The sequence below is a fragment of the Pleurodeles waltl genome, chromosome 4_2 (assembly GCF_031143425.1).
Source record: "Pleurodeles waltl isolate 20211129_DDA chromosome 4_2, aPleWal1.hap1.20221129, whole genome shotgun sequence".
NCBI lineage: Eukaryota > Metazoa > Chordata > Amphibia > Caudata > Salamandridae > Pleurodeles > Pleurodeles waltl.
The window spans coordinates 1,055,025,293-1,055,051,734 of record NC_090443.1 but is presented as its reverse complement, the minus strand read 5'-3'; the positions used below and the strand labels follow the sequence as shown (position 1 = coordinate 1,055,051,734).

General features: G+C 47.6%; 1 protein-coding gene across 1 annotated transcript in view; it reads left to right on the top strand.

The window, feature by feature from the left end:
• BTBD18 (BTB domain containing 18) overlaps positions 1–26,442 on the top strand; it is a 134,519-nt gene that overhangs the window by 43,117 nt on the left and 64,960 nt on the right. Inside the window, exon 5 of the mRNA XM_069233068.1 lies at positions 17,699–17,825. Coding sequence (XP_069089169.1) covers positions 17,717–17,825 — 109 coding nt within the window. The 5' untranslated portion in view covers positions 17,699–17,716. The remainder of the gene's footprint in view (positions 1–17,698; positions 17,826–26,442) is intronic.

The window sequence follows — 26,442 nt, the reverse complement described above, 5'->3', positions numbered from 1 at the left end:
TCATAACACCCAAACCGCCCTTTACTAGCATCAACTGTAATTATGCATTCTTTAGTGGGATCAAAAGCTGCAAGCACTTTGCTGAAACAATTTCTTGTTTCAGTGCATTCAACTTAAGTTCACATTTTCATTTCACATAAATACTTTATTTCTTTGCATAAACTTGTCAAATTTTGTTTTTGATACAAAATTTGAATGAATTTTATATAGAACATGCACACATCCAGAAAAGAAGATGCTTGGTCCTCGTCATTAGGAGTGGGTGCCTTTGTGATGGCGTTTACCAAACTAGGGTGGCTGTACTTTATATTGAGAAACTATACATCCCAAATACTCTAAAGATTTTTGGGGAAAATTCACATTTTCTGACATTAGCAACTATGCCTGCATGTTCTAGTTTTTCATTTAAACCCTGCAAAATGTTTTCTGTGATCTGCTGAAATACAGATGCGGCGGACTCTAAAGTCATTCTTTTGAATTGAAAAGTGCCCACTGGAGAAACCAACTCTGCTAGATGTTTGGACAACGGGTCTAGTTCAACTTGATGATATGAGGATGCATGATTGATTTTGCTAAATACTCTGACGCCTGCAAACATTGTCAAAATGTCATCTGTGCGGGGGGGGTCAGCCCACATCTCTTTGTTTAAATTCCTACAATCGATACCAACTCTCAATTGACCATTTTTCTTTTGTGCAATGACTAACGGGGATAACTATATTGAGGATTCAACTGGCTCGATAACACTATCATCAGACGTTCTCTTAAGAATGTCAGCCAAATCTTCTCTGCCACTGAATGGTATGTTTCTTAATTTATGATTTACTGATTTAGCTCCTTCTTTGATACAAATTTTGTGTTTGAAACCTCTGATTTTCCAAGTTGATTGCTAAAGACAGATTTGAAAGTGTTCGCCCACGGGTTAACTGAGAGATGTATTTGTCCAGCTAAAAATGAAACTTGGCTCTGTCTCCCAGGCCTTAGTTTAATTCTAAATAGAACCTGGGGGGTACAACCCCTAAATGTTCGGTCCCTTCTTGACAACATACATCGTTCCAAAAATATATTTTCGTTTGAGACTCATGGAGCATTCAAAATAACCTATAAACTTGATTTTCTTTCCCTTATAAAACACAGGGCCTCTGTCAGGAGGTTGAAGTGCCCTTCCATCCCATTAATCTTTAATTAAATCCTCCGCTATAGTAATTATCACTCCTGAGTCAGTGAGTATACTTAGGACTTAGTCCAGTAACTAATATGTTGATGTAGAGATCTACACATTCACCGTTCCCCCTTCACAACTAGAGTGACATCTTTTATTCTCGCCTGTTCGTCCATGCATTAATTTCTTGGATCTTCAGTTATGCATCTAACTTTGGTTTTGTTGCTTTGACAAACGTCTGCAGTGTCCATTTTTCCCACAGTTTCTGCATGTTGAATTTTCTGCTGGATAAGGGCATCCAGTGGGTGAATGGGTGGGGAAGACACATCTAAAATATTCATTTTTCTGTTTTACAAAATTGGACTTGTCATCCTTTTTTGTAAAACCTTTCCTGTCCTGTGTACAAGCAAATCTTTTTTTCAGTTACTCTCCAATGTTAAGATTTTGATGCTCTTTATCACGTCCGTTATTCCTTCTGGAATTGGTATTTCAAGGTTATCAATTTTCCTTGAACTTTCTTGCCCAACAACTAACCACAGTTGTGTAGTAAAAATTTTAGAAATTCACCTTCAACAGTTAGGCTATGTAAAGCTGCAACATATGAGTCAATAGACTCATCCTTGCACTGTTCTCAAGCATAGAATGTATGTCCAATGACAAACTTGGTTGGACATCAAATTATGTCTCCAATGACCTCATCTCATCTTGATATTCCCCTAGTTCATTTTCCTCATCTGATAGTTCATAGGGTGGTAAGTGTAATCAAATAAGAATGTTCTATTTTCAAGTCAATATCTCTTCCCATCAGTAGCGCCCAGCTATTTAGTGAACGCCTCTATCCGTGTCTTCCATTTGATGGGACAGTCACCTGGCGCTTGTAAAAAAAAAAAAAAAAAAAAAAAATACATAAACATACACTTTGTGTAGTGATGGGTAAAATTGAAAAGTATGAACGAAAGGTCCCTGGTGAAGAAAGCTTGTAGAAAATCAGATATGAGTATAGGACTGTAAACTACTCCAGTATGAGTATCCCTTTTTATTTCGGGATATGCTAAATTGTGCTCTAAAAGATTCCATAAGCATGCATATTACTGATACGTTGCAGGTATTCTGTGTGAACATGATATACTGAGCTGTAATTGTTCCAACCTAATTGGCAAATGTGCATATCTCTAGATGTAGACTTTCCCAAGACGTAACATATACAGGGAGTGCAGAATTATTAGGCAAATGAGTATTTTGACCACATCATCCTCTTTATGCATGTTGTCTTACTCCAAGCTGTATAGGCTCGAAAGCCTACTACCAATTAAGCATATTAGGTGATGTGCATCTCTGTAATGAGAAGGGGTGTGGTCTAATGACATCAACACCCTATATCAGGTGTGCATAATTATTAGGCAACTTCCTTTCCTTTGGCAAAATGGGTCAAAAGGAGGACTTGACAGGCTCAGAAAAGTCAAAAATAGTGAGATATCTTGCAGAGGGATGCAGCACTCTTAAAATTGCAAAGCTTCTGAAGCGTGATCATCGAACAATCAAGCGTTTCATTCAAAATAGTCAACAGGGTCTCAAGAAGCGTGTGGAAAAACCAAGGCGCAAAATAACTGCCCATGAACTGAGAAAAGTCAAGCGTGCAGCTGCCACGATGCCACTTGCCACCAGTTTGGCCATATTTCAGAGCTGCAACATCACTGGAGTGCCCAAAAGCACAAGGTGTGCAATACTCAGAGACATGGCCAAGGTAAGAAAGGCTGAAAGACGACCACCACTGAACAAGACACACAAGCTGAAACGTCAAGACTGGGCCAAGAAATATCTCAAGACTGATTTTTCTAAGGTTTTATGGACTGATGAAATGAGAGTGAGTCTTGATGGGCCAGATGGATGGGCCCGTGGCTGGATTGGTAAAGGGCAGAGAGCTCCAGTCCGACTCAGACGCCAGCAAGGTGGAGGTGGAGTACTGGTTTGGGCTGGTATCATCAAAGATGAGCTTGTGGGGCCTTTTCGGGTTGAGGATGGAGTCAAGCTCAACTCCCAGTCCTACTGCCAGTTCCTGGAAGACACCTTCTTCAAGCAGTGGTACAGGAAGAAGTCTGCATCCTTCAAGAAAAACATGATTTTCATGCAGGACAATGCTCCATCACACGTGTCCAAGTACTCCACAGCGTGGCTGGCAAGAAAGGGTATAAAAGAAGGAAATCTAATGACATGGCCTCCTTGTTCACCTGATCTGAACCCCATTGAGAACCTGTGGTCCATCATCAAATGTGAGATTTACAAGGAGGGAAAACAGTACACCTCTCTGAACAGTGTCTGGGAGGCTGTGGTTGCTGCTGCACGCAATGTTGATGGTGAACAGATCAAAACACTGACAGAATCCATGGATGGCAGGCTTTTGAGTGTCCTTGCAAAGAAAGGTGGCTATATTGGTCACTGATTTGTTTTTGTTTTGTTTTTGAATGTCAGAAATGTATATTTGTGAATGTTGAGATGTTATATTGGTTTCACTGGTAATAATAAATAATTGAAATGGGTATATATTTTTTTTTGTTAAGTTGCCTAATAATTATGCACAGTAATAGTCACCTGCACACACAGATATCCCCCTAACATAGCTAAAACTAAAAACAAACTAAAAACTACTTCCAAAAATATTCAGCTTTGATATTAATGAGTTTTTTGGGTTCATTGAGAACATGGTTGTTGTTCAATAATAAAATTAATCCTCAAAAATACAACTTGCCTAATAATTCTGCACTCCCTGTACTTTGGCCCTAACAAGAGTGGTAATCAGTAATTCAAGAATTTCCCTGTTCATATCAATGATATGCCGGTAATGCCAGAGTGTGCATATCACTGTTCTTTTTTATCATTGTTATACCGGCAATGACATGATAAAGATGGTGGACAGAGACTTTAAAGACCAACTGTGTGCTTGTCTCCAGCCTAGAGACATCTTGGAAAGTGAAGCTTCTGGTCAAAAAAGGCTCAGTGCATGACCAGGAATGAAGAACGTCCTTGCACCGAAGCCCAGTGCGTCTAAGATGCATCTAACTAGTAGAGGGTGCTTGCCCTGTAGCTTAACATACCTGATACAACACTGGCATTGGCCATGTGCGAATTGAGGCAACATGAGCGACACAGGCTCACAGTTGGTAAATGTAATGTTCATGGCACAAACAAAGAAACTGAAATGTGCCCAAACAAAGTTTAACAGTACAGAGTTAAACTGTACTAAACTGTACTAAAACAAAATATCTGATAGAGTCTTCTAACTGCAGAATCCTTACCTTTTGAATTTCCCAGGCAGACTGACTGGATCTGGAAGATTTTTGCATGAGCAGTAGCGCTGCACGCCATGTCATGGCTTTTGTTCGGTTCTGCTCAGCAGTGCCTGAAGTGATATCGCAGTCACCTGTATAGGTACCACCCAGACTCACGGACATCAGTTCTTTTCTTTCCAAACCATGTGGCGCCAATTCTCTTTTTGACAGGTGTTTTTTGACGTATAGTCTAATCTTTTTTCAGTGAGACGAAAATGTCAGCCAAGAAAGTAGGGTTTAAGCCATGTGGTGCCTGTCATCTCGCCATGTCAATAACGGACCTGCACCTTCTGTGCTTATGGTGTCTCGAGTGCAACCACAACTTGAAGTTGTGCTCGGACTGCCAGGCCATGGTGCCGAAAGCTTTGAGGGATCGGTCCCTAAAGCTGCTTGCGGCGGGCAGTCAGCGCCGGTTAGCGCGACTCTTAGGTCTTGGTCCCAATTGAGAAGAAGGTTGTGGGACTGCTCCAGGAGCCCAAGTCCTCTTCCTACCACTCGAAGTCCTCCAGACATTCAGGAAAGTGGGACAAGAAAAGGAAGACATCGTAGAGGACTTTGATTTCCCCTTATTCGTCAGTTGATGCAACGAGTTCAGAACATTGGCGTTCCAGGCACAGTTCCGCTGAGCCTTTTCCAGGTCCAGCTCCAGGCTTACCCCGTTTATGGGAGCTGATGAGACCCCTACTCAAATTGAGGAGTTCTACGAGGCCATGTGCCGCATATTTGAGCAGGCCAACCCCTCCGAAGCGACTTCCGGTCCCGTGGAGTCAGAGGATGCCCCATCAGATTCCACTCCGACAGCTTCGGCCTCAGTTCTGATGGGATCTCGTGGATCCGATCTTGGATCCGGTCATGCCAATGCGACCTTCTCTGGGACTGGAGTTGACCCGATGCCAATGCTACTAGTGCCATCCGCAGTTCCAGCCCCATTCTAATCCCCAGCAACTTGGAGTCGGAACGGCATCCATCGATGCCGATTCTGGCTCCGAGAAAGCCCTTTGGCTCTAGGTCATTGCGTGATCGCTTTCCAGAGCAGCCAGGTATGGGGGAAGAATGTGAGGACCCTTTGGAATACCAGTTAGATACCCCAACATCATTGGACTCGTATGAGGAACAAGGAGAGGCCAGTGGACTGGAGACATCTCCAGGTATTTTTTAATTAATTAATCTTTATTTCGGCCAATTAGGCCATAAAAGATGTACACAAAAAACACACATATGAACATGTAAAACCATCAAGGGAAAGTAAACAGGAAACACATCAGATAAAAGACCATACAATTAAAATGAAAACTTAAAATTAGATAGGAGCCTGCAACTTTAAAATACGGGTACGAATATGCCAGACATTGGTAAGGAATTTGGCTAGTGCAAACACAATTGGACCTGAAACATCAGTTTTTAAAATTCTGTACACCGGGAGGTACTCCCTAAAACCAAGGTTTCTAATAAGTGGTAGGAGCCAATATTTCCTGGCGGCCTTGTAAGTTGGACAAAACAAGACCACATGCAGATCGCTTTCCTCTGCTCCCACACGTCGGACATAGCTTGGTAGATGGCAGTGTTGACCAGGAGCAGGTGTAAGATCGCAGAGGCAATGTGCCATATCTCCATTGGAGAAAAAGCTTCCTGGCCATCACAGGAGACATAGCATCCAGAACCCTCTCCAGGCGGTATGAGTCCTTGCTTTGCGCGAATACAGATGTTAATGACCCCTCATTCTTGCAGTCTAGGGCCATAGCTAATTTCCGCTCGTGGTAAGCACTGACCAAAGCTCTTCGTGGGATCCTTAGTGAGGCGTTAGCTGGATCCGACCACAGGTCAGGGAGGCCCAATCCCATACAGGACTTTTTTATATACTTTATCCACGGGATCTGTAGGGCTTTAGGGTGGGTTAAAAACTCCCTCAGTTCCGCCCTATATGAAGAGAGTTCTTCGGTATTCCATAGCCTTCGCCAGAAGACTATGGGTCTGAGACCTAATTCGTCTGCTATTGGTCTCAGACCCAGATCCATCCTCAGGGGGAGGAGCGGAGTACTGGACGGGAGTGCTACTATCTGTCTAATAAAGTTGTTCTCAGTTATAGACAAACTGCAGGAAGCTGTGTGACCCCACAGTTCCGCCCCGTACATCAGAGCTCCTCTAGCCTGTGCCTTGTATATCTGGATAAGCGGCCCCAGCGATCGATATGTGGAGCTTCTCATCAACCGAGCAATGCCGCCAGTGGTCTGCACTAATTTAAGGTTAACCCTAGTCTGGTGAGTTTCCCCAGGACATGGTTTCATTCAACGTTACACCTAGATATTCAAAGGTGGAGACTCTCTCTAAACGTGAAGCTCCCAGTAAGGGGTTCGGGTGTGATCTTGGGGTTGGGTTCATAAACATAAACTTGGTTTTGTTAGCATTGATTTCTAACCCCCTATCTGTGCAAAAAGCCACAAAAGAGTCAAGGATCCTCTGTATCCCCATGGGGGTTTTGGACAGCAGCAGGGTGTCATCTGCAAACATGATTGCAGGCACCCTTCTGCCATTCAATTTTGGGGCATCAGTGTATTCAGTTCCATTGAGATGGGCGATTACCCCGTTGACGAAGAGGCAGAACAGGGTCGGTGCCAATACACAGCCCTGTCTAACCCCCCTGTCAACGGGGAATCTGTCTGTTAGTTCCCCATGTTTCCCGCACCTGACCCGGGCATAGTTATTATGGTGCAATCTCTTTAAAATTATCAGGATGTCTGGGGGGACCCCCATCTCAGCCAGAACACTCCAGAGTTTCCCTCTGGGCACGAGGTCGAACGCAGCCCTCAGGTCCACAAATATAGTGTATAAACTACCCCCTTCCAATATTGCTGCCCTCCAATAGATAACGTTCAGACGAAAAACCTGGTCCACTGTAGAAACTCCCTTTCTAAATCCCGCCTGATACGGACTAAGGGCACCCGTTTCTTCCACCCAGTCCTGAAGCCGATTCAGCAGTATCCTGCCAAACAGCTTCTGTGACACGTCAATTAGACTGATTGGTCTGTAGTTGGCTGGGAGCAGGGGCGAGCCCTTTTTAAATATAGGAACCACCTCTGCCCCCAGCCAAGTACTCGGAATTTCCATGCCACACAAAACTCCATTAAACACTGCAGCCAGATAGGGGGCCCAAACACCGGGCTCCTGCTTGAACAGGTCCCCGGGCAGGCCGTCCAATCCTGGCGCCTTTCCAGCTTTAAGTCCCATTAGTGCTACCTTCACCTCCCCCACTGTTATCAAATCCCCGCCATACTCTACCAGTCCAGTACCAAAATCAATCTTAGTTTCTCCCTGCTCGGAACTATAGAGAGACTGGAAGTGTGCCTGCCACACCCCTGCTGCAATATTTGGTTCTATTGCCGAGTGGAGGATCCCCGACCCCCCGTTTACTACTCTCCAAAACATTCGGTGGTCTCTTGTTGCGAGGGAAGTGGTAAGCTCCTCCCACTGGTTCTCCTCCCATTCAGTTTTAGCATGGATGACCAGTTTTTTATAAGCCCGTCTACTTTCTCGCAGCTTCTCTCTATCTGTTCCCTCCTTGATGCATCTGAGGAGTTCTCCCTTTGCCTTCCTACAGACTGCATTGTACCATAAGGAGTTATGTTGTTGGATCCTCTTCTGATTCTGGACCCTGGTAAAAAGCTCAGAGGCCGCTCCCTTCATAAGGTCCTCATGAGCCTGGTATAATTTCTCATAGTGGACTATATTGCCCACATCGTTGGCTAGCTCTCCCACTTTTTTCAAAATGGGGATTAAACCTGCGTAGAGCTTCGAAAGTTTCACTTGGCTCGTAGCTAGTTTATCCCACCTGATTCTTCTCCTGTTATTGTCTAATAGTAGTTCAGGTTTGGACTCCCCCATGGTTGTTATGGAGGCCTTTGGCCCAGGATGACTAAGATCGAGTTCAAGGGCGTTATGGTCACTATCCAGTCTCTCCACCACCCTAAAGTCCAGGATAGAAGACCAGTTCACTATCTGTACAAGAGCATAGTCCAAGCGGGACTCTCTTCCCACTCTATTGTACGTGGTTTTGCTTGGTACATCAGACTTAATACGTCCATTGCAGGCTCTAATTCCATGCTTTAGGGTGAGAGCAGTAATCTGCAAAGCCAGAGGCGTCCATGCCTTTGGGGAAGGTGCTACAACAGAGGGTACTGACCACCTGAACTCTTCTTCCATGGGAAATCCCTCTACGAGACCGACCAACGGCTCGAAATGGGAATTTAAATCCCCTCCCACTATGTAAGGGATATCTCTTGGCATTTCCGCTAAATATACTGAAAGCTCCTCTATAGTGGGGGATTCACGCGAAGCTCCCACTGGCCTAGAGTAAATATTTATCAGGGCAAGTTTCGCTAGGTTCGGCCAGACTAATAAAACCACTAGGATATCATCTGATGGCACCGGTAGGCGTGAAGCCTGACATCCTAAGTGGGAAGCCACCCAAGTTGTGAGTCCACCAGAGGGGCGGCCCTTACCCTCCCACCTAGCCGAGATGGAAAATGACTCGTAACCTTGATGGTTGTAATCTTCCCTTGCCCAAGTCTCTTGGAACATGCAAACATCCCCGGACTCAATGTAAGTTATCCAATCTTGGGTGCCCAGTTTGCTGGCTAAACCAGCCACATTCCACCAAATTAGTCTCATGTGCGCTGGACAAGCCACAGAACAGATTGCAGGGATGGAATGGGGGGAAGAGCCAGTACCAAAGCCAGAAACTACACCAATTACTCTAACAGGGTCATTTTCAGAAGTGGGTTCAGCCGGATCAGGCAGTTTACTGGGACCATTGTCCAAGGTCACAGGATTTGAGTTCGGGTTTGGGGGCAGTCAGTCCACACCATCCAGACCCTTCAGACAATTAAAACGATTGTGGTCCAAAAAGGGAGTCTCCGAAGGTCGATAAACTGGACGTGGAGCATATCCCCTGTGTCTAGATCTTCGTTCCACCCTTGTCCAGTTACCTTGTGACAAGTCATGGTGCAAGCGAATGGGAGGGAAAAAGAAAGAAACTGGCAAAGTCTGTATGGTAGAATCTAGTGATCTATTTGACCCAGCACAAATGTATAGTACTGTTCCAGGGTCTCGAAAAGACACAATGATACAGTCCCCTGCTATTGATTTCCCCGACTTCCCCAACCATGGTACCCTTCTTACCATAATGATCTCATTGTTGAGGTGAGCTGGAAGTGGTCTATTCCAATTCAACCATTTAATGGTTTTCCTCTTGAGTGAGTGATAGTTCTCATTTTCACCCAATTCTAGAGAGGGAACACCAGCCAACACCACCATGAGGCTGTTAGCCTCTGGTGGTAAGTCGGGTCCTCGTGGTCTAGGGGCAGGCTTACCAGGGAGTATACGTTGGAGTGCTGGGCCATCTGTTTCTGATGGTAGGATGTTAGAGTTAGTAGGTAAAATTGGCACTGGGATAGCCATAGGTGGCTGTAAAAGAGGGGCGGCAGTGGTGCCCAAGGGAGGCCCCGTGTGGATCGGGGGGTTTTGTATATTGGGGAAGATTCCTATTGGTAGATTGGACTCAGTGGTTCTACTCTGTTTGTTGTCCAAAAGTTTCAGGGTGGTTAAAGTTGCCTCCAGAGTGGTCAGCCTGAATTCTATTTTCTGCAAGCTCTCGCTAATGGGCAACAAGAGTGATCTAATTAAAGATTCAATGCTCCCCAAAGAGCTACCGGGAAGTAATGTGTTAAGTGGGCTCTTCCCTTTGTCGCTAATAGAAGCAGTGGTAATAATATTAGTACCCTTGGGGGGAGTAGCCTTCTGCACATTAACTAAAGGCCTGTCCAACATAGGTACGGACTTGAGTGACTTTCCAAAATCAGAGTGGGGGATCTTTTTCTTCCCCTGACCACCCCTCATCTTCCTTCTGCGTTTATTTGGTGGTAGGTCATACACCTCTGCCACCACAGTTTGCTTTAGCTTATTAATCTTGGTTTTGGCTCTGGTGTGTGTTTGGGTGAATAAGTCAACTGCCGAACTACTGGCAACTAATAGTGGAGTGGCGTCCGTAGTTTGTTTAGGAGGTGGGCCAGAAATGGGAGAACTATCCCGGAGTAATAGGGGAACGTCTTCTTGGGATGAAAGATCCGGGCTGCCATTGGGGGAACCTTCCTCTTGGGAGATAGGATAGGGAGTTATGTCACTGAGGGGCCTATTTTTCAAGTGTTCAATCGAGCGACGACGCTCTGTCCTACGCATCTCCAGAGAGGTTTCGATTCCTCCATCACCCTTTACCGATTTAAAGTAGTTGTCCAGAGTCCCAGTGTTGGCTCCCCCCTCCTTCGCTGCTGTTCCACCTAGGGCTGATGATGGCATACCCAGAACCTTTTTCGCATACCAAGTAGGATCAAGGAAATGCGGGTGAAAGAGAGTGGGCCCAGCCCAGCCTCCTGCGTGCCCTGACGGCCACAGACGGTCCCGCCCTTGTCCCGGGCTTATCCCCGGGCGCTCCCGCGACGCGGAAGTAGCTGTTTGAATTTATAAGAGAAAAGTTAAGCTGTGAGTGAGGCGGGGCTTGCAGGGAGAGCGGCCAGGTGACAGGAGGCGCGGGTTAACAGGACTGCTGGGAGACGTAGTCCTGTCCCAACGCTCGCAGCCCTGCACTCGCCCAGCCCCTCACTGAAACTGTCCGTAGGTTTTGCACAAGCGGCTCTCACGCCGCAGCGGGACCCGCGAAGAAGTAGAGGAGAGTCCAAAGGCAAACCAGCAGCAAACAGCAAGTCCGACGGTATCCGTGCATGTACTATTTTACCATCAATATGCCAAAATCTTCATCGTTCATATGGTATTATACAGTTATTTACAACCTTGGATGTGGGACACGATACATAAAGGGTGCAGGACCCCACTTCTTATCTCCGGACACACTCTCTTGATACTGTTATTTCAGTCACTAGGAAGTAATGGAAAACCTCCTAATGCCCTTATTTTTGAAGGCGTATCACCAGTTCCACACAGTTGGGGCTTTTATTTTGAAGTATGTCAGGTTGCGATGTTCCGCTTCTCTTGACGGGGAGCGAGTTCCTCTCGTTGCTTTTCCACAGTACACAGTCGCCGCTGGAGTCCGGGCACTTCGCACCCAGGTAGGCTATGGGCTCCGCTGTCGTTTGTTCGCGCTATTCCCATCCGAGGATTGCGCTGCTGGGGACGCTCTGGGAGAGAGCTTCCCGCAGTGCTTCCACGCTGTACTGCCTGTAACGCTCAGCACGATGTCTTTTATCACTTTGCACTCAAGTTCTCTTTTGTTTTTTTGCTTGTGAGCTCTGGTCAGGTCGAGAGACGTATTCGTCTCCTCCGTCCTCCTCTTCGTATGTGCAGTTTGGTGGTCACGGTGTTTCTGGGGGCGACGACGGCGCTGCTCCTCTGCCGGGCAGCCTCGGGGGCGGCTGCTGCGAGCCTCTCGGTGGACTTCTCGAGCTCCCGCTTCCCGGCCGCCCTCACCTCGGTGTGCAGCGCAGCCCTCTTCCCAGCTCCGGTGCTGTTTTCCCGCTGCAATTTGCGCGACTCCCCCGGGCTGTCGGCGCTGCCCCGCTCCGCGAGCTCCTGGGGGGGGAGTCTTGGGCGAGTCTCTGCCGGAGGCGGGTCCCGGGTTATGCAAGCATGTACGGGCTCGATGTTAAATGAGGGCTCAGTAGCACTCCGGGGTTCGCTATCACATGAAAATGAATTGCAGTTCGGAATGGATATGAGTCCAAGTTTGCAATCTCAATTCCATTTGCAAACCATTGATCCGTTACCAATTTATTTTCCAGGTATTGGTTTGCTCTCTACACCTACCGTGGCTACAGAGGAGGGAGCATCCTACACAGTGGTGGTGAAGAGGGCAGCGGAGGTCCTGAACCTCAAACTTTCCTCTTTGGTGGTCAGGACTGATCTCTTGACAGAAGTGCTTCGGCCTGGGGCTTCCTCATGAAAACCCCTTCTGCCCTTTAACAAAGCACTGACTGATGTCCTACTGGGAACTTAGTCCAAGCCCAGCACAGGGCCTCCTGTGAACAGGACACTTGCCTGCTGCCACCCCCCTGCTTCGGGTGATCCTTGTTTCCTCACCCAACACCCCACCCCTGAGAGCTTAGTAGTCCAAGCCTCAACATCCCATGGCTCATTCTCTGTCGCCCACACCCCCCAGATAGGGAATCCAAAAGGCTGGACACACTTTGGAAGATGATGTTTTCTTTCACCAGCCTAGTATTGCGGTCGGTGAACACTGCATGCCTTTTGGGCCGTTATTCCCATACCTTGTTGGTTACGGTTGCGCCACAGGTCCCAGAGGAGGCCTGGACCATACTCTCCCAAGCAGTGAAAGATGGGAGAAATGCTGCAAAGTTCACCATCGGGTGTGGTTTGGACACAACTGACTCTCTGGGCAGAGCGGTTTTGTCGACAGAGGCCTGGAGGCGCCACGCCTGGCTGAGAACATCTGGCTCTGCGGGGGATATCCAGGCCAACCTCATGGACATGCCTTTCTACGAGACTCGTCTCTTCAGAGGGAAGGCAGACTCCTCGCTTGAGCGCTTCAAGGACTCGTGGGCTACGGCCAGGTCCTTTAACCTCTCAGTGACACCTCACTCCCAGTCTGCCCTTCGTGGCTATGGAAGGGGAGTGCCATCGTGCCAGCCACTGTCCTGTGCAAGCTCCCCAAGCTGTGTGAGAACATGAACGTGGTCCATTCCAACACCATGGGTCTGGTAGCCAGAAGTCGGCTGCCACCAACCCTTTGGCAGCTGCAGCCTCTAAGCCCTCCTAGTTTGGTTTTGCAAGACCATGGGTGCCCAGTTTGAGGGAGACTCCAACATCATCTCCTCCACTGGCAGTCCATCACATCATACAAATGAGTCTTGCAGATCATTCAAAGGGGCTACTCCTATCATCTGTCCTTGCTCCGAGAGAAAGTTACAGCTCTCTTGACCCAGGGAGCTATAAAGAGAGTTCCAATATCAGAAGTAGGCAGTCATTGTTATTCCAGCTACTTTCTGATTCTCAAAGACAAGAGGCTTCGCCCTATTCTAGACCTCCGAACTGTCAATCTCTTCCTCAAGAAAGAGAAATTCAAAATGCTCACTTTGGCTCAGGTGTTGTCCGCCCTAGACCAAGGCGACTGGTTAGTAGCGCAGGACTTGCAGGATGCATATTTCCACATCCCCATCTTGCCTGTCCACAGGCGTTACCTGCGGTTCAAGTTAGGCTACAAGCGCTTTCAGGTCAATGTGCTCCCTTTTAGCCTCACCAGCGTCCCTCGGGTGTTCACTAAGGTGTTGGCGGTGGTCGCCACTCATCTGCAGAGACTAGATGTGTCTACCTTCATGTCGCCGACTGGCTGTTGAAGGCTGACTCACCCCAGGCTATTGTCTCCCATCTTCAGACCACAGCAGACCTCTTGCATCCGCTGGGGTTCACTATCACCATGCCGAAGTCACACTTGACTCCTTCTCAGACGCTTCCTTTCATCAGAGCTGTTCTGGACACAGTGCAGTTTCTGACTTATCCTTGCGAGCAGCACTTCCAGGATATTCAGGCTATGATACCGATGTTTCAGCCTATGTCCTGGGTTTCGGGTAGAATGACTCTGACTCTGCTGGGCCTCATGGCATCCTGCATACTGCTGGTGGATCATGCCAGATGTCATATGCGGGCTCTGCAGTGGGACCTGAAGTTCCAGTGGGCGCAGCATTAGGGGGAATCTCTCCAACATGGTCCAACAGGTCTGAGGGAACTGCAAAAGACCTGCAGTGGTGACTGACAATTGTGTCAGAGGCAGACTCCTCTCTCTTCCATAACCAGATCTCACAGTGGTGACAGATGTGTCACTCCTGGGATGGGGCGGCCATTTGGGAGTGGTGGAGATCAGAGGACTCTGGTCTCTGGTGGAATCCAGACTTTACATCAACCTGCTGGAGCTCCGTGCGATCCAGCTAACATTGAAAGCATTTCTTCCCTCTGTCAAGGGGAAGATAGTGCAGGTGTTCAGGGACAACACCACCACCATGTGGTACTGCGACAAGCAGGTTGGGGTGGGGTTATAGGCCCTTTTCAAAGATTCTCTGCATCTCCGGAAATGACTGGAACAGCAGGGCATAACCCTGGTGGTTCAACCCCTTGGCAGGTTCTCTGGATGCCAGGGCGGACAAATTCAGCCGTCGATGCCTAGCAGATCACGAGTGCCGTCTCCATTTGGAGGTGGTACAAGGACTCTTTCAGCAGTGGGGAGAGCATTGGTTAGATCTGTTCTCCTCTGAAGAGAATGCTCAATGCCAGCAGTTTTGCGCCTTGGAGAGTCCAAGGTGGCTATCCCTCGGAGAAGCTTTTCGTCTTGAGTGGAGTTCTGGCCTCCTGTACGCCATTCCAACATACCACTGCCCAGAGTTCTCAAGAAAATCAGAAACGACTGAACCCAAGACATTCTTGTGGCTCTGGGAATGGGCACGGAAAGTCTGGTATCCCGAGCTTCTGAAAATGAGCATCGATCCTCCGATCAGGCTGCCCCTTCTGGAGGATCTTCTGTCGCAGCAGCAGTGGAGGGTCCTCCACCCAAACATGTCAACTCTCTGCCTCCTTACGCGGAGATTGAGCGGTGACAGTTGATAGCTTGTGACTGTAAAGTTATCTTGGCAGCCAGGCGTCCCTCTACCAAAACGGTATACACTCGCTGTTGTCAAAAATGTGTATTGCGCAGAAAAGTCTATCAAACCTCTTCATGCCTCTTTTTTTCTGGTATTCTTCTCTTCATACTTACCCTTGCCCAGCAGGGCTCTGCTCCTGGTACTCTTAAGGGTTAGCTCTCAACCCTGTCCGCCTTCCTGTGGCTGCCTGACCAACCCTCTTTATTTAAGTTCCCTATTGTGACTAGATTTCCTAAGGGGCTTGTAAATATGTTTCCTCCTTCACCCTTCATTATGCCTCAGTGGGATCTCTGTCTGGTTCTCACCTACCTAATGTGTGCTTTTTTTTTGAGCCGTTGCACAATTGTCCCCTCTGGTTGCTTACCATCAAGACAGCCTTCCTAGTGGCAATAACATGTGCCCAGAGGGTGAGTGAGCTGCAGGCTCTAAAGAAGAGGAGTGACTCCAAAGTCTGGACCTAAAAAGAGCGTTGTTGTTCTACCTTGACCACACACAAGAGTTCCAGGTGGATGACTAACTCTTCATGGGCTTTGTAGGAGCTAAGAAGGGTTGGCAGTTCAGAAGCGAACCATTTTACGCTGTGTCATTCAAGATCTGCTATGCCGTGGCTAAAAAGCAGCCTCCCGAGGGCTTAAGGGCCCATTCCACTGGAGTGAAAGCTGCAACCACGGCGTTGGCTCGTGGAGTCCTGGTCCTGAATATCTGCCATGCAGCAACGTGGGCGTCCCTACACGTGTGCCAAACACTACTGCCTGGACAGTCAGGTCTGCAGGGATGGGGATTTTGCCTGTTTGGTCCTGCAGGACTTTTTAGTATAGAAAATTTGTCCGCAGTCCACCACCAGGATAGTATTGCTTGGGTATCTACTCAAAGGTAAGGAATCTGCAGCTAGAAGTCTCTGTCAGATGAACAAGTATCTTACCTTGGTAACAGGTTATGTAGTAGAGACAATATCTAGCTGCAGATTCCTTACAGACCCACTCATGGTCACCGCTCTGTGGACAGATTTTTAAAGTTAAGGATTCTCCTTTTCAGGGCCGTAGTTTGGACACACATTCGTCAAGTGAATTCATAGTGCTGTGATCCTGGTGTGGAAAGTTGTGAAACGTAACTGACATCAGTGCACCTGGGTGGTGCCTATATAGGTGACCACAATGTCCCTTCTGGTGCAGATGACGTGCGGAACCAAACAAAGCCACTTGAGGGCACCCAGGGGTACTGCTCACGCAAAAATCTTCCGGATCCAGTCTGATGCCTGAGAAGTTCAAAGGTAAGGAATCTGCAGCTAGATATTGTCTCTACCAGATAATGCGTTTTGGAAATAACTTGTTAATACAGCAGCGAAAAGTAGAAGCGCATATGCGCCTTAACAAAGGAAAAGTTAAGAAAGTTCGGTTTGCATGTCAATAGATTTTCACATACCTTCAGCGGAGTTAATGAAAAGAAAGGAAACACACATTGGCTTGAGATTTACAAATGGCCGAGCAGGAAACTTGTACTATGAAGCCCAAATCAGCTGTGAAACTTTTTCTCTGGTTCAGGCTCACATGAGCTGTGAAACATCTTCTTTTGTCTGAAATGGCAGCAGCACATGGATGGGCTACACATGCTGTGGTGAGGCATCAATTTTGTCTCCAGAATGTAATGGTGACTCCTCATAAAGGCAGAGATGCGTTTATTCACGACCACCCCAGATAGCACCAGGATACAGCCTGCCTTGAACACTGCTGACTGATCATACATCAACCTTCCATAGGATCTGCATGTAAAATGGCCTAATCTACTTAGACACCACACATTCATTGACTTTATGCTTGACTTTGACCATGTACAGTGCTCTGCTGCGTTTTGGCTAAGTTTCTGCTTCAAAAATACCACATAAATACACATACAGTATGCATTGGCACCCACATGATAAAGTGTGCCACAGTGGTTTTATTGGGTTCAGCCTTACCTTGGGCTGTGATTCTGCTGCTGATGTCTATCTAGATAAGTATGCTGCTTTTCTATTTTATTTTGTGTTTTTGAGCATTTTTAACCTTCTTGCTGTAGTGTTGAAGCGCTCTCGCACAAGCAGTGGCTTACCATGCATTTAGTTTGAAAGCCTTGCCCTGAAGACATAGGTAAGGGAGAGATTTCCTGGTGTTGAAGTATGCTTTTGGGCCTGGTTTTATAGCTGTCAGTGCACCTAGAGGGGGTAAAGGTGGAGGTGCGCACTCTCTGAATCATAACTTCAAATCAAAGTAAACTCCTCATTGGACTGTTTTAGCCCATGCTGAATGGGCTGCATCAGCTGCCCACAGGAAGGCACTGGGTCTGTCTTTAGAAATACATTTGATGGCAATACCAGACTACCCCTGTCACTTTTCCAAATATCAACTTTTAGAAAGTCCAAGGATTGAATGGTCCTCAAGCGTAGACGTGATGTGTGCAGAAGACAAAAGTTTGATCTGCAAAGGGATGAAATTATCATGTAATTAGACACAGTTTGTGGACTCTGTGACAGCAGCCTGAGATCTGTGCAGTGTGTGAGTTTTCTATGCTGCTTTCTCTTGCAGGAGAGTGACGTGGCTGACATGTCAAACATCACTTACAGAAGCGCGCGCTTACTTCGTGCCACGTTCATTCAGCTCCATCTCCAGCAAAAAGCAGGACTTTTCTGCGATGTCTTCCTCCACGCAGAAGGTGAGGACCCTGATGGAAGAACCCGGGGGATGTGGGGTAGGGGAGTGGACGGGGTGACCATGAAATCTCAGGAATATGCATAGGCAGTGTTGTGGGCGATTGTGCTGCACAGAGAAATGTTTGTTTGTGTGTTGGTATGTTTGAATTATTTGAGCATTTCTAGCAGGAGTGCTGCACATTTTAGAAAAGCATGCATACACCGCAATGATTATCTATCAGTTGCTCATGAAACAGGAAAACTGTAGGGTCCTGAGTTAGAGTCCACTGGTAACTGAAAAGCCTCTAATTTTTGGATCAAATGCTGAATGTAGAGGAGAATACGATGGCTGAACCTCATCCATCACAGGGATGTATGGTGCAGAAGGTTCAGCTGGTTGATTCATGGAAGAGCAGTGGCCGTAGTGATGTAGATTTCAAGACCCGGAAATGCACCTAATGGCTATGGCTTGATGTTGTCAAATTAGATGATGGAGGGTGAAGCCTTTGAGTGAATGACGTTTTTAAGAAGAGAAAGCCCAGCTGTCGAATGTAGCAGTGGTTGAACTTGTTGATGAGTAGCGTACTGCTCATGGTTGTGGTTGGATGACTGGAGAGGGTGGGGTCTTGTGTGCGTTTAGTAGAGAGGCAATCATTGTGGCGAGATCTCTAAAAGAGGTGAATCATGAGATGACTATTGGAGCTGTGAAGAAGGCGAGTGAATTAATCAGTTTTGGCTTCAGCTCAGAGTCCTCTGTAGTTGGATAGTCAATCTGAAGAAATAGGAGTAGTTAGGAGAATGAGAAGAATGAAGGGTCATTCATCAGGACATAAGTGAAAGAAGCCAAATGAAGTGATGATAGTTCTACCAGCGCAGTCTGCAATCAGAAGAGAAGAACCGACCCTTTGGAGACACCCAACTTGCGAACGTGACAGAGGTAACAGAGCACCACGCAGGATTGGTTTGTGAGGATAGAGGAATGCCACAATACCACAAAGACCGAGATGACAAAAATGTTATAGGCCACTCTAGGAAGCTGGCTCTGTATATGAGCTATACATTAGATATCGTGTGCACAGAGTCCAGGGGTTCCCCAAGAGGCTTAACAGAGGCTAAAGTAAATAATACTCATGCTCTCTTTTGTGGTAGTGTGGTGGAGCAGTTAGGCTTATCAGACGGTAGTGCAAAGCATTTGTTGTACACACACAGGCAATAGAAGAAGCACACACTCAATGACTAACTCCAGGCCAATTGTTTTTTATATAGCAAAAATATATTATGTTAATTTATTTCTAGAACCACAAGATTCAAGTTGCAGGTAAGTACATGAGTAAGTATCCAACATATTTATCAATACCACTTTGGTGGGAATTGGCAAGTTATAAAGTTTTCAAATAAATGGCAATAATCTGGTTTAAAATTTGACAGTGCAATTTTCAGAAACGGTTCCTGGGGGGAAGAAAAGTTATCACAGTTTTGAGGTAAGTACAAGACATACTGTTCCAGTCTCCGGGTTTTAGGAGGTCCACTGGTCAGGGTTCGAGTTAACCCCAAATACCCACCACTGGCAACACGGGCCGGACAGGTGCAGAGCCCCAGGGGGCTTAGAGGAGCACTGCGGGGGCCCAGGTCAGCACCAAACACACAACCTCAGCGGTGCAGGGGCAGCCGGGTGTACGGTGCAAACACAGCTCTCAATGCTTTCCTATAGAGGGACTATGGGGGTCACAAAGATGCAGCAGCTGACGTCTAGGGGGTCGGTTCACAGAAACCAAAGCCTGTACAAAGAGGAGGGCCACCTGCAGGACGTTGCTCCACCGAATTTCGGATTCCCCAAGGAGCAGGGATACATTTTGGTGTCGGGAATCTTTGTCCGGTTCTGTCATGGTCAGGGGGGTCCTCTGGATTCAGGCTGAAGGTGACGTTGTGGTGGACAGCAGGGGTCAACCCAGGTTGGGCACTTAGAATTGCCAGGGAGCAGCTCTAGTCGGTTGGCCCACCTGGACTCGGGCCATTGATGTCTGGTGCAGAATGGGCAGGGCTTGCGGATCCTGGGCGGTTCTGGAGTCCTTAGAAGCAGTTTCTTTTTGGACTGGGCCACTGACCATGGGAGTTCTTGGTCCTCTGTGATGCAGGCAGTCCTCTGGAGGCTTTTCAAAGGTCTCAGGATGCGTCACTTTCTTCTTGCAGGCCTTTTGGAGCTGGAGACAGGCCGGTAGGGCTGGGGCCAAGTCAATTTGCGTCTTCAGTCTTCTCTGCTGGGGTTTCAGCTTAGCAGTCCTTCTTCTTTCTTCTTGTGAGGTTGCTACGAATCTTACGAACTGGGTGCAGGGGAGCCCTTAAATCCTGGATTTACAGGGGTCAGAGGGCAGTAGCCAATGGCTACTGTCCTTGAGGGTGGCTATACCTTTACTGTGTCCACTCCCCTTGGGGAGGGGGCACAGACCTAATCCTACTGGTCCCTGCCCTCCAAACTAAGATGGAGGATTTTGCAAGGAGGGGGGTCACCTCAGCTCTGGACACTTTAGAGGTGGTCCCAGCTGAAGTGGTCATCCCTCCCTGCTTTCCCTAATTTTCCAGCCAGACTTGCTGCCAAAACTGGGGCTTTGACCGGGAGCGGGCATCTCCACTAGCTGGAGTGCCCTGGGGCATTGTAACAGGAGGCCTGAGCCTTTAGGGTTCACTGCCAGGTGTAACAGTTCCTGTAAGGGGGAGGTGTGAAGCACATCCACCCAGGACAGGCTTTGTTTCTGGCCACTGAGAGCACAAAGGCTCTCACTTCATGTGGTCAGAAACTCATCTGAAAGTGGCAAGCTGACACAGACTGGTCAGTGCTGCACTAGCCCTTTGGCTAACATACAGGGGGCATCTCTAAGATGCCCTCTGGGTGCATTTCTCAATAAATCTAACACTGGCATCAGTGTGGGTTTATTGGGCTGAGAAGTTTGATACCAAACTTCCCAGTATTCAGTGAAGCCATTATGGAACTGTGGAGTTTGTAGTAACAACCCCCCAGACCATATACTCTTATGGCTACCCTGCACTTACAATGTTTAAGAATTGGCTTAGACACTGTAGGGGCATATTGCTCATGCAGCTATGTCCTCACCTGTGTTATAGTGCACTCTGCCTTAGGGCTGTAAGGCCTGCTAGAGGGGTGACTTACCTATGCCACAGGCAGTGGTTTGTGGGCGGCCATGTCGACTTTTACTTTTTCTCCCCATCAGCACACACAAGCTGCAATGGCAGTGTGCATGGGCTTGGTGAGGGTTCCCCCAGGGTGGCATAATAAAATGCTGCAGCCTTTGGGGACTTTTCCGGGCCACAGGGCCCTTGGTACCATGGGCCTTTTTGACAAGGGACTTAGCTGTGTACTGGGGGATGCCAGTTGTGGAAACAATTGTACAGTTTTGGGGAAAGAACACTGGTGCTGGGGCCTGGTTAGCAGGATCCCAGCACACACTCAGTCAAGTCACCATCAAGATCAGGCAAAAAGTATGGGGTTGGGGGTAACCATCCCAACAAGGGCACTTTTCTCAGCCACATTACTGAAGGCTGCAGAGCGAATTGGGATAAGGTGGTCGTGATGTGCTGTGGTGCAGATGTTGAAGTCTTGCACAAGGGCAGTTTTGGTGAAGTGCATATGTCAGGAGAGGTGTTCTTGCAGTGCTCTTTTCACAACCTTGACCGTAGTAGGAAAGGTTTAGGTGAATTAGTTAACTACAGTTCTTTTTAGAGTTTTGGGAAAAAATTGGAGAAGGTTGGCACAGTAGCGCTGGGATGGGTATGAAGTGAAAGCTGATGGTTTCTAGGGTGTAAGAATAGCAGTGGTAATTTTGGAGTAAGGGAATACATGCTGGTGAGACGAGAGTGATGGAAGAATCAGGTGATGAAGTGTAGCAAGAGTTTTTTTTAATTTGATTTTATTGTATAACAAAGGTTAATACAAAAACAATAATGCAGTGACACAAGAACTACACAGCACCTTTCTGAACATTACAGACTTCTCTCCCTATTCCTCCCACCCCACAACATTATCATGATTATTCATATGTACAAATCCCTGTAAAGGTGCCCGCAATCTCTTACTAACATAGACATGTGAATAGCCCTTGCGTCATCTGATCAGGTGTGGCTCCTACCAGTCTCCACATATCCTAGTGCGTATCTACCAGCTGAGCAGTACATAGCTCTGGTCACCCATACCCCACCTGTCCATTTGAAACGCCGGATCATCCCATTCTGCTTATGCCCAGTCATTCACTACGCTGACTTGAGCCACCTCCTAGTACCTTTTAATATTTGGGAGCGCTATATCTCCTTCAAATTTGGAACGTTGCAGGACTGATATCACCTTTCGGGATTGACCTCCTGCCCAGATGAGTGTCCACATAAAGGCATCCACCCAAGCAAAGAATGTCCTCAAGAGTTTAAATGGGTTATTTTGTAGGATGTATAGCAGACGAGGGCGTGCGATCATTTTAAACCTAGTCACCTTACCCAGTAAGGCCAGTGGCATTGGGCTCCACTGTTTCATGTCCTCCAGATCTGAAGCAGGGGAGAGGAGATTTTCCTCATAGAGTGATATGAACCGATATTTAAACTTATGCAGTTCCACTCACAGGGTTAGCGGCATGTCTCCTTTCCTTTCCCAGTCCCTCATCGGGAACAACAGCGATTTCTCCCAGTTATTCAAGAAGATGGAGAACTCGCCATACACCAGAAATATATCACGGGTGCAGACAAGCATTTGACCGTTTTAGTCAGGTATAACATGATATCATCCTCATAAAGCGATATTCATTCCGCCCAACCTGAATTGCCAGTCACCCCCAAATCTGGGCATCTATCCTCAGCAGCTTCCCTGGCGGTTCCACGGCCAATGCGAATAGCATTGGCAAAAGAGTACAAACCTATCTCTCCCCCTTCCCAATGGAAAAGTCGCTAGAGATCCAGCTGTTAAGTTTTAATCTAGCTTGTTGTCTTGTGTAGAGTAGTTTGACCCATTTGAGATAGCAGGGTCTGAACCACGTTTTTCCTAGTACTACGAACAGAAAGGGCCACTCCCCCAAATCAAAAGTTTGATTTACATCTAGCAAAACAATATCCCATGGTTCCTCGACCTTACCCACCAGAGCTATGTTGTTAAGACGGCATCTCAAGTTTAGCCGCATCGATCGGTATGGCGTGAACCCAGTCTGGTCCGCATAGACGAGTTCTGTCACCACTGCGCAGTCTGTTCGCAGGCACTTTTGGAAGGATCTTTGCATGTACGTTCATCAAAGAAACTGGCCTGTATGAGTCACATTTATCCCTGGGTTTCCCCGCCTTCTAAATGAGGACCACAGTTACGTGTTCACATCTCGGCAGGTAGTTCACTGGATCGGAAGGCATCTAAGTACATTGAAAGCAAAGGCATAGTCTCTGTCCTGGATATGTTGCGTAAGAACTCCACCTGCAGCCCATTCGGACCAGGAGCTTTCCCTGTTTGCATTTGTGTGAGCACTATTGTGACCTCAGACACAGTGAATTCAGCCTCCAGGGCCGCACTTTGGTCTGGACTCAAGGATTTCACTGGGCCCTCCCTCACAAAATCACTGACCTATTCTTCTGAGGTCTTCACCTTCGATTCATAGAATGTGCCCATATGTGCAATGAAGGCCTCTGCCATCTGTCTGCTCCTGCGCACTACCTCGCCTGTCTCTAGTCTGATCTCCTGAGTGTGCATCCCTTTACTTTCCCTGCTGCCAGGCCATGCTAGCAGTTTCCCCGCTTTGTCACCCGCTTCGTAGACGCGTTTCTGTTCGACATGATAGCATGTTTCCGCTCAAGACGCTTCACTTCTCGGTATTCTATACATTTGAGGTCAAGGGCACGTTTGAGTGGGGCCGAATGGCAGGCACCCTATTCCCTCTCTAGCTGCTCCAAGTCTGGTTCTAGCATCGTCATCCACTTAAGCCACTCCCTCTTGTCTCCCACCACACCCGCTATAAGTACCCCCATGATTGTTACCTTATATGCTTCCCTTAGTGTAATCACACTTTTCACTGTGGCCCTGTTTTCCTGGAAGTAGCGTTTAGTAGCCACCTGTGTGTTAGTAAGTCGCCAGGTTGCCATCCACCAACTCTGGGACTCCCTGGCCTTATTCAGGGTGAGTGTAGCAATCAATGGGGAGTGGTCTGAAATCCCTCGGGTGCCATATTTGTCCTCTGAGAACCTGCCCAGGGTATCTTGTGGTGTTAGTAAATAATATAATCTAGACAACATATCATGCAGGTGTGAGTGAAGGGAGTATTCCCTCACCTGCCCATGAATGGCCCTCCAAATACTCGTCAGCCCCAGTGTTTGTGTGAATCCCTCCGGTTTTCCCACTGTGGCCTCTCCTTCTGGTTTGGCACTCATCCTGTCTAACTGCGTATCATGTGCTAAGTTGAAGTCCCCTTCTATAACAGTAAGGGCTGGTGGAACCTCCACCAGTAATCATCCCAAGGCAAGTGCTTTGGTGGTGTGGTGGGGAGAGACTGATGGTGTGCAGAGTGCACCTCATTGAAGGGGAGGGAATATTTGGCTAGTGAGTTGAGACAGAGAGCACAGAGAGACCGAGGGCCAGGCTTGTCGGATGGAAGTGTCACGATTCACCCTTGGCTTACCGTCTGGATCAGAGAGGGATGGTGTGCGGCCCCGGTTCCTGCAAGTCCTACTCTGACCGAGGTAGGGGCAACCCCTTCCGGTAGCCACGGTGCTGTTGACAATAGTACGCCACCACAGTCTGTGCCCTCCAGAAGGAGTCCTAGAGGAAAAACCCCAAGGGGAAAAAACCTCCAATAGGAACTCCCTGGAACAGAAGGAGGACACAAGGAATTTGCACTCAGAAGCCTGGAAATACTGGAAAGCAGAGGAAAAAACAGGAACAACTGGAGTCCAAGCTAAGACCAGCCGGAGCGTGACCACCACAGCAGAAGTGTTGCAGCGCCATGAGAAGAAGAATTGATTCCCCTTATATACCCCTAGACAGGAAGTGATAGACAGGAAGAAGTAACACCACCATTTTGGATTGGGAAGGGCCTATAGCAACAGATAGGAACAGACACCATAGCAAAAAGGGAACAGATGCATGCAGGGAAAAAGAGAGGTGCATGGTGTGCTGGGAAGGAGAAGGCATGCCTCCATTAATCAGAAGGAGGAAACGAAGGCCCTGAAATGGGGCACCCGGTAAGTGTGTGAGGTGGTGGGCGCAGACAACCCACGACAACACCCGCGCTGTGCGCTGGGCCCCGCGACCCTTAACACGGACCACGGCCGGAAAAAAGGGCCGCCACGGGCCCTGCGACTCCTAACACAGACCACGGCTCCCACCGCAGCCCGATCAGGAGATGCCGCGGGTTGCCGCGGCTTCACAGGAAGTGCCAATAAGGAAGGCACCTTAGTAGTAAGTGACAACAATAGTAATCGGGGTGGAAAGACAGTCAGGTGAAGATCTGCTCAGAGTTCAAAGGGTGGTCTGGTGAAAATCTGATTTGGTAGACTAGTTTGAAATCCAGCCTCATATCAGCCCTGTTTTATTTTTTTGTTCTTTTGTTCTTGCTTTATGCTCCAGCCCTGCTGTACCACAGCATCAATTCATGGAGCCCAAAGAATAGAGGAGTGGTTGGAGCACAGGTAGAGCAGTGAGAGGGAGACAGTGTGCATTGTTTGTTGCATGTTCATTCTTTGTTAGCCGCATGAAGGGGTGGGGTAGTCTCTCTGATGCATTCCAGTGAACCTTTGTGTGAAGCCAGTAATAACATCTTGCTGGTGGGAGGTGTTTTGTTGGGGCCACTGAGATGTGGGTACCATCCATTGCCTGTACACCTACATGAGGCCTACTCGGAGGGTGTCCTGCTGCTGTGATGACTGTTATCAGAAGATAGAAATGCATGCTTCCCCTTCCATCCTCACCAGCCCCAACCACCCACAGAATCCATGTGCAGTAGCCTCCTGAGCTGTGGGAAGGCTTCTGACAGAAGAATGTCCCAATCCGTCGAGGATGTGGACCCAGAATACTGTTGTCAGAATATCATCCGACATAAAATTTATGTCCTAAATATTGCTTCAAAAAGATTCATATTAAAGTTGATAGTAGAAAATGTACAATTTTTATAAAGAATATTTAGAACACAATATTTATGTCAGGCAATATTTATGTAGATGCAACTCTGTCTTAACGATCTTTCCTGGTACCACTTTGTAGGGATCTTATAATGAGCTTGACTTACCTTCATGCACTTGGAAGCAGTTGACGCTTTGTCATAGAGCCTCTCCCAGTTTTAAGTGAGATATCTTTGAATTATTCTCTTGCCCACCATTTCTTTGCTGGTGTTTTGTTCTCAAGACCTAGAAGGTGCCTATATAGTTAAGATTTGAGGTGGCAGGCCTGTCATCCATCTTCAAGCCATTTTTCAAACTCCAAAAGTGGGTGAGATACTCCTGCCTTCATTGAGGGATGTTACCCAGTGGCACACTTGAAAATAAGCGAACCATTCAGTTTCTGGTAGAGTATATTGTCGTTTCATGTACTCTAATGGCTTAATAGCTACCTCCACCCCCCAACTGAGGGAGCCGGCCATGGCACACCTACTTGCCCTACACTTTTGAAATTCA